At 35.6% G+C, this 16,033-nt stretch overlaps 2 protein-coding genes across 8 annotated transcripts in view; both read left to right on the forward strand.

The window, feature by feature from the left end:
- Positions 1 to 14,870, forward strand: part of CLCN3 (chloride voltage-gated channel 3) — a 62,200-nt gene extending 47,330 nt beyond the window's left edge. For 2 of the 4 annotated variants that reach the window (XM_060184174.1, XM_060184181.1), the window contains 4 exons: positions 470 to 868; positions 2,611 to 2,827; positions 10,213 to 10,288; positions 12,015 to 14,870. In XM_060184174.1, coding sequence (XP_060040157.1) covers positions 470 to 868; positions 2,611 to 2,827; positions 10,213 to 10,288; positions 12,015 to 12,170 — 848 coding nt within the window. In that variant the 3' untranslated portion in view covers positions 12,171 to 14,870. The remainder of the gene's footprint in view (positions 1 to 469; positions 869 to 2,610; positions 2,828 to 10,212; positions 10,289 to 12,014) is intronic. The other 2 variants (XM_060184192.1, XM_060184187.1) reach the window with 1 other exon arrangement.
- Positions 1 to 16,033, forward strand: part of PALLD (palladin, cytoskeletal associated protein) — an 811,300-nt gene that overhangs the window by 242,883 nt on the left and 552,384 nt on the right. The gene's annotated exons all lie outside the window — the stretch shown is intronic.

A 16,033-nucleotide genomic window follows, 5' to 3' on the forward strand; every position in this document is an offset into this window, starting at 1 on the left:
CCTTATGAAATACTGAGTTGTTATAAGGTGAAACTATGTCTTTGCTATATCTGTAAACCAAAACAGCAAACTTGTACCAGTTTCATATGAGGTAGATGAGATTAAAACTTTAATGTTACAGCCTTTTTTTTTTTTTTTTTTACCAGAGCACTGTTCAGCTCTGGCTTATGGTGGTGCAGGGGACTGAACCTGGGACTTTGGAGCCTCAGGCATGAGAGTCTGTTTGCATAACCATTATGCAATCTACCCTCTGCCCACGTTACAGCCTCTTAATTATAAACAACATTTTGTTTTTTCTAGAGCTTATTAAGATAATGTTAACTGTCCTAATAGGTACTTTTTGATGATAATACAACTTGCTAAGTTCTGTTTACAGTTTTGTGATCAAGTGTCTAGTCCAAGAATTTTACTTACATGAAGATTGATGAGATTCTGTCCTTCTTGACCTCTGGTTATGTTTTTTTTTCAGGTGGTGTGACAAGAATGACTGTCTCATTGGTGGTCATTGTTTTTGAACTTACTGGAGGCCTGGAATATATTGTTCCCCTTATGGCTGCAGTAATGACCAGTAAATGGGTTGGAGATGCTTTTGGCAGGGAAGGCATCTATGAAGCACACATCCGATTAAATGGATACCCATTCTTGGATGCAAAAGAAGAATTTACTCATACCACCCTGGCTGCTGACGTCATGAGACCTCGAAGAAATGATCCTCCCTTAGCTGTCTTGACACAGGACAATATGACAGTGGATGATATAGAAAACATGATTAATGAAACCAGCTATAATGGCTTCCCTGTCATAATGTCAAAAGAATCTCAAAGATTAGTAGGATTTGCTCTCAGAAGAGACCTGACAATTGCAATAGGTACTCTTAAAAAAAATAGATACAAATGCAAATCTATGCATTTATATCTGTTATTATACAGATATCTAGATAGATAGATGTTGGTATATAATAAATTTCTGGAATAAAGCAATAAAATGTAATTGCTTGTGTTTGTGAGGGTTAGGAATATATATTCTTCAGTCTTAGGTTCCTTTTAAATTTTTTTTTTTTTATTTATTAGAAATATAGTAGGAGAGAGAGAAAGAACCAGGCATCACTCTGGTACATGTGCTGCCAGGGATTGAATTCAAGACCTCATGCTTGAGAGCCAAATGCTTTAACCACTTTACCACCTCCCGGACCATACCAGTCTTAGGTTCTTTACCCACAATGACCCTGGGTCCATGCTCCCAGAGGGATAGAGAATGGGAAAGCTATCAGGGGAGGGGGTGGGATATGGAGATTGGGTGGTGGGAATTGTGTGGAGTTGTACCCCTCCTACCCTATGGTTTTGTTAATTAATCCTTTCTTAAGTAAGAAAATAAATTTAAAAAAAGGAAAGAAATCTATATCTTGATCCAGTAGTGGTTTACAAGATTATAAGGTTATGTTGATAGTTCCATGTCACACCTACCACCAAAGTACTTGTGATAACCCCTTCCTGCCATGATGACTGCCATAGTTCTCATGAAGTCTTAGAGACAGTTTGTTTCTCCGCTCTGCCCCTGCCAAAGTTGATGCATTTTAGCTCCATATATTACACATATGAGCCATACCATCCTTACTTGTCTTTCATATCTGTAACTTCACTAAGCATAATCAGTGGCTAATTTTTATGCTGCATATGATCTTTTTTTAAATTTTATTTATTAATGAGAAAGATAGGGGGATAGAGAGAAAGAACCAGACATAGAGAGAAAGAACCAGACATCACTTTGGTATATGTATTGCTGGAGATTGAACTCAGGACCTCATTCTTGAGAGTCCAGTGCTGCATCCACTGCGCCACCTCCCAGACCACAAATACGGTCTTTGGCATTTTTATTTTATTTGGCATTTTTACCAGAAACTATCTTTTCTCACTCTTAAGTCTTGCTAAATAGATTTTTTTCAGATTGATTTTTTTTCTTTATATATATATGTATATATATATTATTTATAAAAAGGAAACATTGACAAAACTAGAGGATAAGAGGGGTACAACTCCACACAATTCCCACCACCAGAACTCCATAGCCCATCCCTTCCCGATAGTTTTCCTATTCTTTAACCCTCTAGGAATATGGACCCAAGGTCATTGTGGGATGCAGTAGGTGGAAGGTCTGGCTTCTGTAATTTCTTCCCCGTTGAACATGGGCGTTGACAGGTGCTAAATTGATATATATATATATATATATATATATATATATATATATATTTTAAAGATTTATATATTAATTTATGTGAAAGAAAAAGATAAGTAAAAGAAACAGTCTTATTCTAGCACATGCAAAACTGAGGATCTGAACCTCATGTTTGAGGGTCTTCATGCTTGTACCAGGATATAATTACACTAGTGTATTTTTATATGAAGATTTATTATTTACATATTCTAATTCTTTCAAATATAAGAAATTGCTAGATTACTTTTCAGTATATTCCTATTATTGGTTAGAAAAGGGAAGGTAAATGAAGAGACAAAAGTCATAAGGTACATCTGCTTTTAAAAGATCTCCTAATCAAGCTACCGTAATTAAAGAAAAACCCACCAATTTTTAAATTTTGGTCTTCTCTCTTTTCAGAAAGTGCCAGGAAAAAACAAGAAGGTATCGTGGGCAGTTCTCGTGTGTGTTTTGCACAGCATACTCCATCTCTTCCAGCAGAAAGTCCTCGGCCTTTGAAACTTAGAAGCATTCTCGATATGAGTCCTTTTACAGTGACAGATCACACACCAATGGAGATTGTGGTGGATATTTTCCGAAAGCTGGGTCTGAGGCAATGCCTTGTAACTCACAATGGGTAAGTTTGGTCATTGAAATCAGTTCCCTCACCAGAATTTTTTTTTTTAATCCTTTTTTGGTGGAATCCAAGTTATAATTATTAGGGAATGGGTTAAGTCAGTTCCCAAATGGCAAAGTCTGTATTTCAGTCGGATTATAAATTCAGAGTTAGTCAGTCATATTCACACATAACAAAAGAATAAGAAAAATGTTAAGTATCAGCTCTTCGCCAAAATGTAAAATGACTTTTGTTAAGAATTTTGTTAAGAACTGCTGCAAAGTTGGTGAAGATATGCTTAAACATTTCCAACGTGCACATTAAGCATAAGGTTATTTCCTTAGAGAGAGATAGACTGTCTCTTTCTCTTCTCTTCTACCCCCCCCCCCCCTACTTCTCTTTCTCTCTCTCATCCCCTCTCTCCCAGAGCACTGCTCAGCTCTGTTTTATGCAGGGGATTGAACCTGGGACTTTGGAGCCTAAGACATAAAAATCTTGTTGCATAACCATTATGCTGTCTCCCCTGCCCAGTATTTCCTTTCTGAAAGGAAATACTGTATACAACCCTTTTTGTGTAATTTCATATTTATAATACAAACTTTTAATGTAACTTTCTAGCTATTTTGCTGTTTACCATTTCAGCCATTATTTGACATACTATGCCATGAGGGAAATAATGTATAATTAAATGGAAAAAATACTAACCAGCTAAAAACATCCTTTGCTTTGTTCCTAATTTTTACTTTCTTCATCTGCAAAGATTTTACCGAAACATCTCAAGAAAAATAAACATTTGTATGTTTAAAATGTATAAATTGTTTAATTTTTCTATTACATATAAACTTCCAGGACTGCAAATATAGGTGAGCTTTGTTTAGCAGATGTCAGAGGGATGGTGGAGAAGTAATACCTCAGTAAACGAATGTTATTACCACTTCTTTCTTCCTGGATCTGGGTTCTGCTTCCTAGCCCAACCCCTCTCCAGTACTTTTAATTTCCATTATATTACTGTTTCTAGTTGGAATATTTAGAAACATTGTATTATCTAAATATAAGATACCAAAAAAAAGTTGAAATGAGGAACAGGATGGTCTTTGATTTTTCATAAACTTGTAGCTTAGCCATGGTATAAAACAGAGTAAAATGCCAAGCACATAGAGAATCACAGTATATTTCATTAAAAGTGAAGTTTCAGGGGGTCAGGTGGTAGCGCAGTGGGTTAAGCACACGTGGCATGAAGCACAAGGAGGATCCTGGTTTGAGCCCCCAGCTCCCCACCTGCAGAGGAGTCGCTTCACAGGTGGTGAAGCAGGTCTGCAGATGACTGTCTTTCTCTTCTCCTCTTTGTCTTCCCCTCCTCTCTCCATTTCTCTCTGACCTATCCAATAATGACACAAATAACAACAACAATAATAACTACAACAACAATAAAAAAACAAGGGCAACAAAAGGAGGAAAAAGCAAATTAAAAAAAAAAGTGAAGTTTTAATAAAACATGTAAGTGACAAAATACATGATACTTGTCTATTGAAAGGAGGAAAAGGAAAAGGAAGGAAATTTATTTTCTGGACCTTCTTCGTGTTTCTCTTTAACTTTGCAGGGTTTTTGCTAAGTACCTGGTAATATATCTACTTTACAGATGGAGCACTGGAAGCCCATAGAAGCTTAATAAATTGCTCATTTATATGATTGACAAGACATACATCAGAAATTTTAATGACTTGGATTTTAAAACCTAGTATCTTGCACTGTAACTGATGGAATGTATCTTCCATTGCAATTTCTTAAACTACTACAATTTTCTTGGACAGTATGGTAGACTATATTGGATTAGGAATAGAAATAAAAAGCTGGAATGTCACGTGGTGCAGAGCCCAAGGACCAGCGTAAGGATCCTGGTTCGAGCCCCCGCTCCCCCCACCACAGGAGAGTCGCTTCACAAGCGGTGAAGCAGGTCTGCAGGTGTCTGTCTTTCTCTCCCCCTCTGTCTTCCCCTCCTCTCTCCATTTCTCTCTGTCCTATCCAACAACGACGACATCAATAACAACAACAACAATGAAAAACAACAAGGGCAACAAAAGGGAAAATAAATAACATTAAAAAAAAACTAGAGTGTTAGTCCATGGTTAGTGTTTTCATTGTACTAATCTATTAAAATAACTCCAGGTAATTAATATCAGATAAACTATTAAAGATTACAGCTCTTGATTAAGGGCTGAATGTTTGGCATAAATATCATAGAAACTGATTGGAGAAGAGTAGTACATAGCAGGGCTGGGTGGTGGCACAGCTGGTCGAGCACACGTTACAGTGCGCTAGGACCCAGGTTCAAGCCCCCAGTCCCCACGTGCACGGTGAAAGCTTCACAAGTGGTGAAGCAGTGCTGCAGGTGTCTGTTTGTCTCTCACCCTCTCTATCCCTCCCTCCCTCTCTCGATTTCTGACTGTCTCTATCCAATAAGTAAAGATAAGAAAAAATAGAGTAGTACATAGCAAAATAATATTTTTCTTTTGTTTAATGTTTTTGATTAAAGTATAATGGAGCCAGGGCTGGGTGGTGGCTAATAACAGTAGAATGTACATGTTACGCTGCTCAAGGACTAGGGTTCAAGTCCTTAGTCCCCATCTTCAGGGCTGGAAGTTGCAGAGTAGTGAAGCAGTGATGCAAATGTCTCTTTTCTCTTTATCTCTCTCCTCTTACCCTCTCATCTCTGTCTTTCACTTTTATTAAAAAATAAAGTATGGGAGTCCAGCGGTAGCGCAGCAGGTTAAATGCACATGGCATAAAGCACAGGGGCCTGCCGTAAGGATCCCGGTTTGAACCCCGGCTCCCCACTTGCAGGGGTGTTGCTTCACAAGCGGTGAAGCTGGTCTGCAGGTCTTTCTCTTCCCCTCTCTGTCTTCCCCTCCTCTCTCCATTTCTCTCTCTCCTATCCAACAACGATGGCATCAATAACTACAAAAATTTAAAAAAAAACAAAACAAGGGCAACAAAAAAGGGGAATAAATATTTTTTTAAAAAGTATAAGGAGAAAAAATGGTCGCTGGAGCAGACAAACCCCAAGCAATAACCTTGGTGGCAAAAAATAAAAATAAAAAGTAATAAATAAAATAATACTAAAATTTATTGTTTAAAATTCAACAAGTAATTCACTGTGGTAAATATTGATAAAGTTTTACTGGTTCATGGCCCTCCTAAACTAGAAATGACATGATTAGAAGCTAAGCTGAATTATAAACTTGATTTAAATTAGTTGTTTTCTGTTCCTGGCATGGTCTGTCTCTTTATGTACTGACAAATATAAATGTTGTTTTCTAGTCATTATTAACTATTATCACAAAGCTATATGATTATTTCTGTATTTTATTTTGCTGATTAATTCCTAGTTGTTTTGACAGCTCAGACATTGGAAAAGAAATATTTATAAAAGGGAGTCGGGTGGTAGCCAAGCGGGTTAAGCATATGTGGCGCAAAGCGCAAGCCCCCGACTCCCCACCTGCAGGGGAGTCACTTCACAGGTGGTAAAGCAGGTCTGCAGGTGTCTTTCTTTCCCCTTCTCTGTCTTCCCCTCCTCTCTCCATTTCTCTCTGTTCTAACAACGATGACATCAATAACAACAGCAGTAATAACTACAACAATTAAAAAACTACAACAATTAAAAAAAGTGCAACAAAATGGAAAATAAATAAATATAAAAAATAAAATAAAGAATAAAAGCAATGAAGTGGGTGCAGAGAGGAGGATAACTAAGATTTTACTTATACTGCCTTTTTATTAAAAATACTTGAGTGGAGTGGCTTTTTATCTGAAGGGATATAATTTATTGCTTGATGGCATTTTTATTATTCCTGTCCCTCAAGGAAAATAGATTGATATATGTGAGAGAAAAGACATTATCTGAGATGGTGGTTCTTAGGATTATATTATTATATATGAAGTAGAAAAAAGTCTGTGTTGGGGCTGGGTGGTGGCACCTCTAGTCGAGTGTTGAGTGCACACACTCCAATGCTTAAGGATCTGGGTTCAAGCCCCCGCTTCCCACCTGCAGGGGAGACATTTCACAAGTGGAGAAGTAGGTCTGCAAGTGTCTTTCTCTCTCCTTCTCCAACTCTCCCTCTCCTCTCAATTTCTCTTTGTCCTATCAACTAAAATAGGAAGAAGATAAAAAGAAAACATGGCCATCACAAGTGGTGGATTTGTAGTGCTGGCACTGAGCTCCAGAAAGAACCCTGGTGGCAAAAAACCAACTTTTTTTTTTTTAAAGTCTCTGATTTTCCCTTAAAGTTAACCAGCTTAAACCTAGAAAATAAATCACATCTTTTAGTTTTTAATGAAAAGTAAAAAAGTCCTGTGTAATTGTCATCATTTCATAATTTGTACGGAGTCTTCAGAAGGCTGACCTAACTATTTGGAAAAAGACATACAGCATATCTAGAACCTTAGATGCCAGAAGAAAATGGAATAGAAGCTGAACACAAAGTATCTTTTAGGGTGCTGGATGGTGGCACATCCAGTTAAGTGCACATATCACTACATACAGGGAGGACGCCTCATGAGCGATGAAGCAGGTCTGCAGGTGTCTATCTTTCTCTACCCCTCTCTGTTTACCCTCCTTTCCCAATTACTCTCTGTCCTGCTAAATAAAATAGAAAAAAAAAGAAACAAATGGCAACTAGGAGCAGTGGATTCCTACTGCTCGCATTGAGCCCCAGCAATAGCCCTGGTAGCAATTCTCACATTTTATATTTCATTTACTAAAATTTCTCAGACTCATTCTTGGTATAGTGGGTGTTTTTATGAATTGCATCAAAAGAGTGTTATGACCATAAGAGTTGCACAGTGTTAGACTGAATATGACTGAGGTTTCTTTACTTGGAACTTATCAAAACTTACGAAGTATGGCTACTTTTTTGTTTCTCAGGTGGGGGCAATGGAGAAGATAGTGTTCTAAACTTGACTATGACCCCTTTTTTGAAGTGAAGATAACAGAACTATTTTAGGAACTGGTGTTTCTCTGAACAAATGTTCGGACATGCCCACACTTTAACTTATTAGAACAAAAGGAAACTAATTCTTCTCCCATGTAGGTTACATTTTGTACAAATCTTTGAACTTCCTGAAATTAATAAAGCAGCACTGGACCTCGCTTTACTATTCTCAAATCACTATTTTCCACTACTTACATGAGAGGATACATATTTGTAAATTTCTAAATTTACCACTTGAACCTTAATAGATCTGTAATTTTCTTTATTGTCTACTTTGTGATTTTTCTGTGACTTATTAATACAAATATTAACTGAAATTAACCACTACATTTAGTTAGATGGAAAAACTTGAGTAAGTAGTAAACTGGACTTATTTGTTAAGATTTTATTTTCTGACTCCCCAAAGGTATTATATAGCCTTTTAAAAATCTCAAAAGTCACACCATTTCACAATTCCCCATCATCAGTATTACTATACCCTACCCGTCACTATTTTGTCTTAACTCCCACCATGAGATGTGAAACTATATATATCATATATATGTATATATGAGATATGTGTGTATATATGCACATATATATCAGTAACAATCCTGTAAACAAATATTACTCTAATAACATGGTTACTATAAATATAAAAACAAATAAAATAGAAAATATTTTAGTTAGAGAAGAATATCATTGAGTGATTGACTCCTTATTTATATGTAGTGCAATTCTGAGCTTTTTTTTTTTGAGGTGTAATTTGTTCCCATGCTCTGAGAACTTTTCTGTTTATTCTTGATGATAAGTACATTTAATTAATTTATTTATTTTGGAGCTGAGGCCTCATATATGTGTGATTTCACTGTTCTGGCCACATTTTCATTCAGACACAAGACACAGAGAGGTAGTGGAAGATATTATAGCACTGGAGCCCTGTACCCCCTCTCTGCCCAATGCTATCTCTTCTTGTGGTGCTGAAGCTTGAACTTGGGCCACACATATGACAAGACATGTACCCTAGAAGGTGAGCTCTCTCTGTGGTTCCAATGTTTTATTTTTTTCCATGTGAAAACATAACAAAGACTTATTTCTGTCTTTCCCATTCCTTATCCTTCAAGCTTCCTCACACCGATATCTATTCATCCTACCAAGTAACTATTTTATAACTGATGTATCTGTAGGATCAGATTGATCATGAAGGTGAAGTCCTCTGTTGGCAGTGACATTCTTCATAAAGTCTGAATGTTCATAGTAGTTTGATAATAGTTTAGTTGACTTAACTAGATCACCAGGGGTGTCTATAACCCTGAAAGACAGTCTGGTTGGGCTTAGAGAATTTAAATGTTAAAATGTTGTAAGCTGCAGTCAGGCATAGTATACCTGCTAGAGCACATAGTACGTGCAAGGACCCAGGTTCAAGCCTCTTCCCACCTGTAGGGGGTATAGCTTCACAAGTATTGAAGCAGTACTGCAGCTGTCTTTTCCTACATATCTTCCTCTTCACTCTCAATTTCTCTTTCAAAAAAAAGGAGAAAATGGCCACTGGGAGTGGTAAATTCCTTGTGCAGACACCAATCCCCCAGCTATAATTTAGTGGCAGTGAAATACATTGTAGTCTTTTTGATATTTACTATTTATATTGCCACACCTTGTAGTTCAATTCACTGACATCCATTATAAAACCAGAAATCAGAATTTTGTTTTAATAATTGAAAGTAGTTAATTATTTTTAAGACTCCATGTTGTGAGAATTTATGTCCATCATTTTTCCTTGACATATATATATATATATATATATATATACATATATATATGTTAAATGAGAAAAAAATTGTAGCTCAGACCAGAAGTAAAAATTATTTTGATCTTTAATCATAAATTTCATTATTTTCACTGATGCCAGATATTGAAAATTAGGCTATTTCTGTTGCTCTGTAATATTTTTTTCATGTTGTCTTTAATTCCAAATGATAGTGAAATTGAATTTTTAAGGTATTATTATAGGCAATAACCCTATCCTACCTTTCACTAAGGTAGATCCAAATATAGCTGTCATATTGACATTTCAGTAACTAGAAAAAATATTTTCCTCTGAGAATACTGAAAATAAATTCAGGTTTATAGTTATATATCAATATTCTTTTATACTTTTCTTGATTGTTCTTCATTGTGAACTTTTATAATTTCTATCTTTAATTTCAAAATGAAAACAAACCATCAGGATTTAAGTTAATATCACTTTTTGAAAGTCACCAGAATTTATACTAATGGGACTTGGGATTAAAAATCATTTTTATTTGATTTTCTAAAGTTCATTGAAAGCATTCTTACATTTATGTTTTTTTCTCTCTCTCTCATTCTTTATCATTATGATTGGAACCTCTTTTAATTTAATTTCTCACACAGTTATTAGCATAACATGATCTGTTTCAGGATTGTCTTGGGAATCATCACAAAGAAGAACATATTAGAACATCTCGAGCAACTAAAGCAGCACGTCGAACCCCTGGTGATTAGTTATATCAGATCTCCTCATTAGACACCTTAGAAGTCAGGAAGCATGAAACTTGTGAACTGTTTAGTTCTCTCCTTCCCAGATATCTGCTGAACAAAAACAAAGCAAAACAAACAAAAAAGCCCTACCATCCTGCTAATTAATTACATTTGTATCTCATAAAATGCCTGTAAAATAAGTTTAAATATGTATAAAATTTCATTCATAGAAAATAAACAAAATTTAACACATATCATCAAAATTATTTGCAATTTAAGAACTGTAAATAGTTTGATTGTTTGATGAGTAAATACTGTTGAACATTCTTAAAAGTATCATGGCAATCAGTCTACCTCAGTGGATACACCGGTCTCAGAAGACGCCTGCCTGCCTGGTTAAAAATGCCTCCCCCTTCACCCCATCCCTTTTTCATTTTTATGTCTTCTAATCTTGCAATTGTCATGTGTTAAATCTAAACTTATAAATGACTTTAACCAGGCTTATTAGCAATGTTAGAATTGCTGACAGTTACAAATGATTTTTTTTACGGGCACACTAACTATAGTGTAATGTGTACATGTGATCATAGCATTAGTAGTTGTTTGGCTATACCATGCATACCTTCAAAGTCACAGTGTGTGTCCTGCCATTTCATCAGTGAATTGTATCTAGATTATTTGTGTGCCCCGTTTCGTATGTTTCTAGATTGCTGTAAGCAGCTTTTAGGGTCAAATCAAATTCATTGTTTATGCCTTGATGTCCTAGTGGTTTCATGAATAAAGATGATTTTTTAATTATCTTACCTTATAACTTAACTATTATCTGACTCTAGCAATTAATGCCTGAAATTATTTTGCCCTGCTATTGTCATACTAATTTAAAAGCTGTCCCAGTTTGCTAAGCACACAATTGAATATGTAGTCCTGTTGTATGCTAATATTTCACAAGTGTTTCATGCATCCTTAAAAAAAAAAAATTCCTACTAACCAGAATAATAAGTAGCTACTCATTCATTCTGCTTTCTGCTTCACCTATAATCTCAGGTCTGCTTCTTAATTTTTTTTCACTTTATTTAATGTAAGCATTAACCACTAAGACTTTCATAAAAGCACTGTATCTTTTTTGGCCAAAATCAAAAAGGAAACCATTGGTGAATATATAGAAGCTTGGTTTATTTCATGGATCTATCCTTGGGGCTCTGAAGCTTGGGATTGAAGTTTTATGTTGATCATCTTATATTTGTTTTACCTCAATTGTATGTGCTTTCATGAAGATTCTGCATACAACTGGGAAATCCCTAAATTATTTTTTGAAGTTAGTTTATTTTCATTTAAAAAGATAGAATATGAGGGGGTTTAGTCATCAGGCATTACTGCTTTCTTGATGTGATGGGAATGAATTTTCATTCTTAAAGTCAGCATCATTTCTTGTTTATACATCCTTCCATTTTTGGTTACTTTTTTGTTGGCATACATCAATCAAAATAACTAGTTCAATGAAGCATGGAGTCCTCACAGTCACAGTATAAAAGACATCATACTATTAGTGACCATAATACTTTATCAAAAGATGGTTGCTGGATAATTTAAGTTATCATTTACCAATAAAATACTTTTTGAAAATAAAAAATCAGGCTGCTTGCTTTGCTCTGTCCTGTCAACAAAAAGGATTTAGCTATAGATTTAGCCTTTTTTTCCTTTTCCTTTTTATTTTAATAGAATCTTCTGTTTATCCCTTTCAGACGCCTCCTTGGCATTATAACAAAAAAAGATATCCTCCGTCATATGGCCCAGACGGCAAACCAAGACCCCGCTTCAATAATGTTCAACTGAGTCCCATAGATGAGAGAGAGAAAACAGAAGAGGAAGTTCATTTGTTGAATAACACAACTCTTTAACATGAGGGAGTCGTCTGCTTTTTTTTTCTCCTAAAAAATGAATTATAAAAGCCAGGTCTTTGCAACATGGTTTGCAAATAATATGCTGGTGGAATGGAGTTCCTTGGGGAGGGAAAGGAGAGAAGGAAATGAGTGAGGGACTTCCCTGTTTAACATCTAATGGAAAGCAGCAAATCAACTTCTGTTCTGCACTGGATCACTGGATGCATTCAGCTAAGGACCTACCACGATAGTGCAGGCTGAGCCTCAGCAGAGAGGACACCAGCGCCCTGGAGCACCTGGCCTGTAACTCCAACATTGCAAAAACCTGTTCTCGGTCCCTATTTCTGGAGGGATTTCTTTGAATTGAGCCATCTCTATGACTGCAAAGTCTTGCCCATTTTTTTCCTCCCTCCAATCAAAACTTCTGCTTAATTCATTCCAGAAGAGCTTTTATTTCTTTGTTTCTTGAGTTGTAAACATAGTCTTTAAATTGGTGTGCCCTTTTGAAGCAGTCCTTTCTCATATTGAGATGTACTGAGATTTTACCGAGGTTTCATCACAAGGGAGTGTTTCTTGTAGCAGTAACCATGCAGCTTGGTCCATAACTAAGTGCTCAGAGCAGTCATGTGCACCACAATTAAGGCTGATCATACAGGTAATATTCTGAATGAAGCGTGAGGAGAATCTCTAAGCCTGTGTGTTACATGTTTTAGTCAACAATGACACTTGGAAGAATAAACAGGTTTGTTTTTTTTTCTCTTTATGAATAATGTGACTTGGTCTTACGCAAATTTTCTATTTCTTAAACTACTATGATATACAAGTGCTATTCGGCATAAGGAAACAGTACTGCTGCTTTAGTGGTAAAGAGAAGGAAGTATTCTGTTTAGCTGTATCTGGTATTGCATGTTTAAACACGAATTTATTTTCTGGGAATTAGATCTTTTTTTTTCTCAAGGTACTTCACTGCTGACACTGAAGAAAAAATGTAATTCATAACTTGCACTAAATGTATATTTCTTTTCTTAAAAATTTACCATTCTTATTTATATTTTTATGGATTAAAATTTATAAAATGCAGATAAGTTAGTATCGCACTTAAATAATTTTACCTTTTTAATGTGATTTTTATAGACTAATTCAGACTTACAAATATGGAGATCTGAACAAAGTTTACATGGGAGCAAGGGTTAAAAAAGGTGGTGGTTATTTCTTTATGATCCAATATGTACATAAATTTTTCTGATCGTTCACTGCCATCCCCTAGATTATGTCTTCTGACCTGTCCATTTTGACTCATTAACTGGAAAGTTGAAGCACTACAAATCACTTTGCAGAGTAAACCAAAAGATAGTGTTAACCATTTTTATAAACAAGTGAAAAAAACAATAGAATTTCAGATATTCCAGTTATAATTTTAATCTGAATGTAACCTTTGAAATCTCTTAGAGAGTAGGTCACATCCATAAATGTTCATGGATGTTTTGAGTATTCACAGTATGCATTTTTGCAGGATAAATTGAAATGTACTGGGATAAATGTTTGGGAATTTTTTATTTGGAAACATATTTCTTAATGATGGTCTTTCCATTATTGGCTGTGGCAGCTTCTCAAAGGACTGGCCTAAGTATTCTGTGGTAATGCATTTTAGCTAAGAAAATGCATTTTTGTAGGCAGCTGTCTTCAGCACATCTGGTGAGCTGCTTTTACACTTTGGAAATGATTCTTCTCTCTTTAGTTCTAAATATACCTTTAAGACTGTAAGATCCCATAACAGCTGTAAGATCCTGAAGATATATAAAACCATGAAGCCATATTAGAATGACAATTGAAAAACTGAGCAAGACTTTAGGAATTATATAAAACATCCCTAGTTGTGCTATCTGCTAAAAGTTAGGGTTTTGTCCTAGTTACTTCCTCCCTCAAGCAAACTCCAAGTTCATTTGGTGATCAGAATGAAATAATTTATAAATGAAAATCCTATATACTGTATCTCCAGTGTGTCTTAAGTGTATTTGCAGTGTGTGTGTGTGGGGGGGGGGGCTGCACTGCTAAAGCTTGAACTGCTCACCACTGACTACTGAATAACTGCTTGTCCTAGTTAACAAACCGTCAAAGGAGAACTTGGTTTCTTTGCAGATAGCTTCATACATTAATCTTTGATGGATTTTATTTTCCACATTTCCTTTCTGGTTTTAGATCTTTTTAATGCTCATCCTACTTCAGAGACTGACATTTCTGGGTGGATATTCAGGATGGATGTTAATTTTCTTGGTATATTTCTATCCCCATTGTCTTACTGCTGAAATATTAGAAAAGCACCATATTTCTAATGCATTCATAGTAGTTTCTTTCCATTTTATCCTTTGTCTTACCTTTATTTCTGATGTCTGCTTTTCAACCAAATGATGAAATAGTGGAGACCATGAAATAAATGTGCCTGGCTAATTGGCAAACTGACCAATATAATAAGTGGAGCGCCTTATTGGAGTACCTTTTTGAGATGGTATGATGAGAATGGGCAAGGGTGTCAGCATCTCTTATTACTGTTTTCAGTTTTGGTTCATGAAGAATGGTTAGTTTGTTAATCTGTGATGTTGCCTAGAGCTGTATTTATCTTTTTATTTATACTAGTGTAGTAAAGCTGCATTTCATTACAGTAAATATGGTTACTGTGATGAGTTAATCAGAAAATCTATTAAAATCTATATGACAATGTGTGGTTTGGCCTTTAATTATATCTGTAGCAGTCTTCCTACTTACTGCTGCTCTATGCAGTGTAGGCCAATATGCATGATACATACAATCTCACAGGGTGATGGTAAGTATGTATAATGCTTCTCCCAGGGTACAAAGCCATTACACTCTGCAATCAAGGAGCTACAAAAGAATAGATGTTTTGTTGAATAGCAATAAGCAAACTACTAGAAATAGTATAGAACCCCCCATTTGTCAGTGAAAATGGCAAGTTGGCAAAAAGATTTCAATTTACTTTCAAAGATATAGTTAAGAAAATACTATTCACATAAAGATAAAACATGGCAAATTGCTCCCTAAAAATTTTTATGCTTTTAAAAAATTACTTTGAGAATTTAGCACTGATTATAAGGAGGTAGTTACATCTGAATTACTAAAAGCTTTTCATTCATTAGTCTTCTAGTAAACCTTTAGCAAAAGAGAAAACACTTAACAAGTAAGTTCAGGGTAGAACTGTCATTTCCTTTGATAAGTGTCATAAATATTTTATACACTGTATTCTGTTAGGGAAAAAATAGTTGTATAGATATGTCTGTTGGTGATGAATGTCACAGGTCAGTCCAGCAATTCTTTAATAATATCCATGTGCTACAAACTACTATAGGCACATGTAAGTTGAGTATAAATTCCTATTCTAATGGACAAAAATAAAGTGAATGAAAAGAATGTTATTTCCATAGAGGGTGATCCTGGAAGGCCTCAGGTATGAAATGACATTGGAGCAGAAATCTAAAGAAAGGGAGAGAATTATAGGGTTATGAAGAATGTTCCAACAAAAAAGTACTATTTGTAAAATTTCTGAGTTAGAGAATGCCCATAGTCTCAAGGAATCCCAACTAAATAGCTGTAGCTGGAGGGTCAAAGGCTGTCAGATGAGGAAAGATTTGGGGGGGGGGGCATAATATTTTGGCTTTTATTCTGAATAAAATGGGAAGCCAGTGAGGCAGAAATGTGACATGATTCAGCATAACATGATCATGTGATCTCTGGCTGCTTTGTTAAGAATGGAGTAGGTGGTAGACCAATTAGCCTCCAGAGTAAGATCTGATAGTCACTTGATGTTGACTAAAGCTGGTGAACCTGTTTCAAGTGGTTGAATCCTAGAAATTTTGAAGGATTTTCCA

The sequence above is a fragment of the Erinaceus europaeus genome, chromosome 2 (genome assembly GCF_950295315.1).
Source record: "Erinaceus europaeus chromosome 2, mEriEur2.1, whole genome shotgun sequence".
Taxonomy (NCBI): domain Eukaryota; kingdom Metazoa; phylum Chordata; class Mammalia; order Eulipotyphla; family Erinaceidae; genus Erinaceus; species Erinaceus europaeus.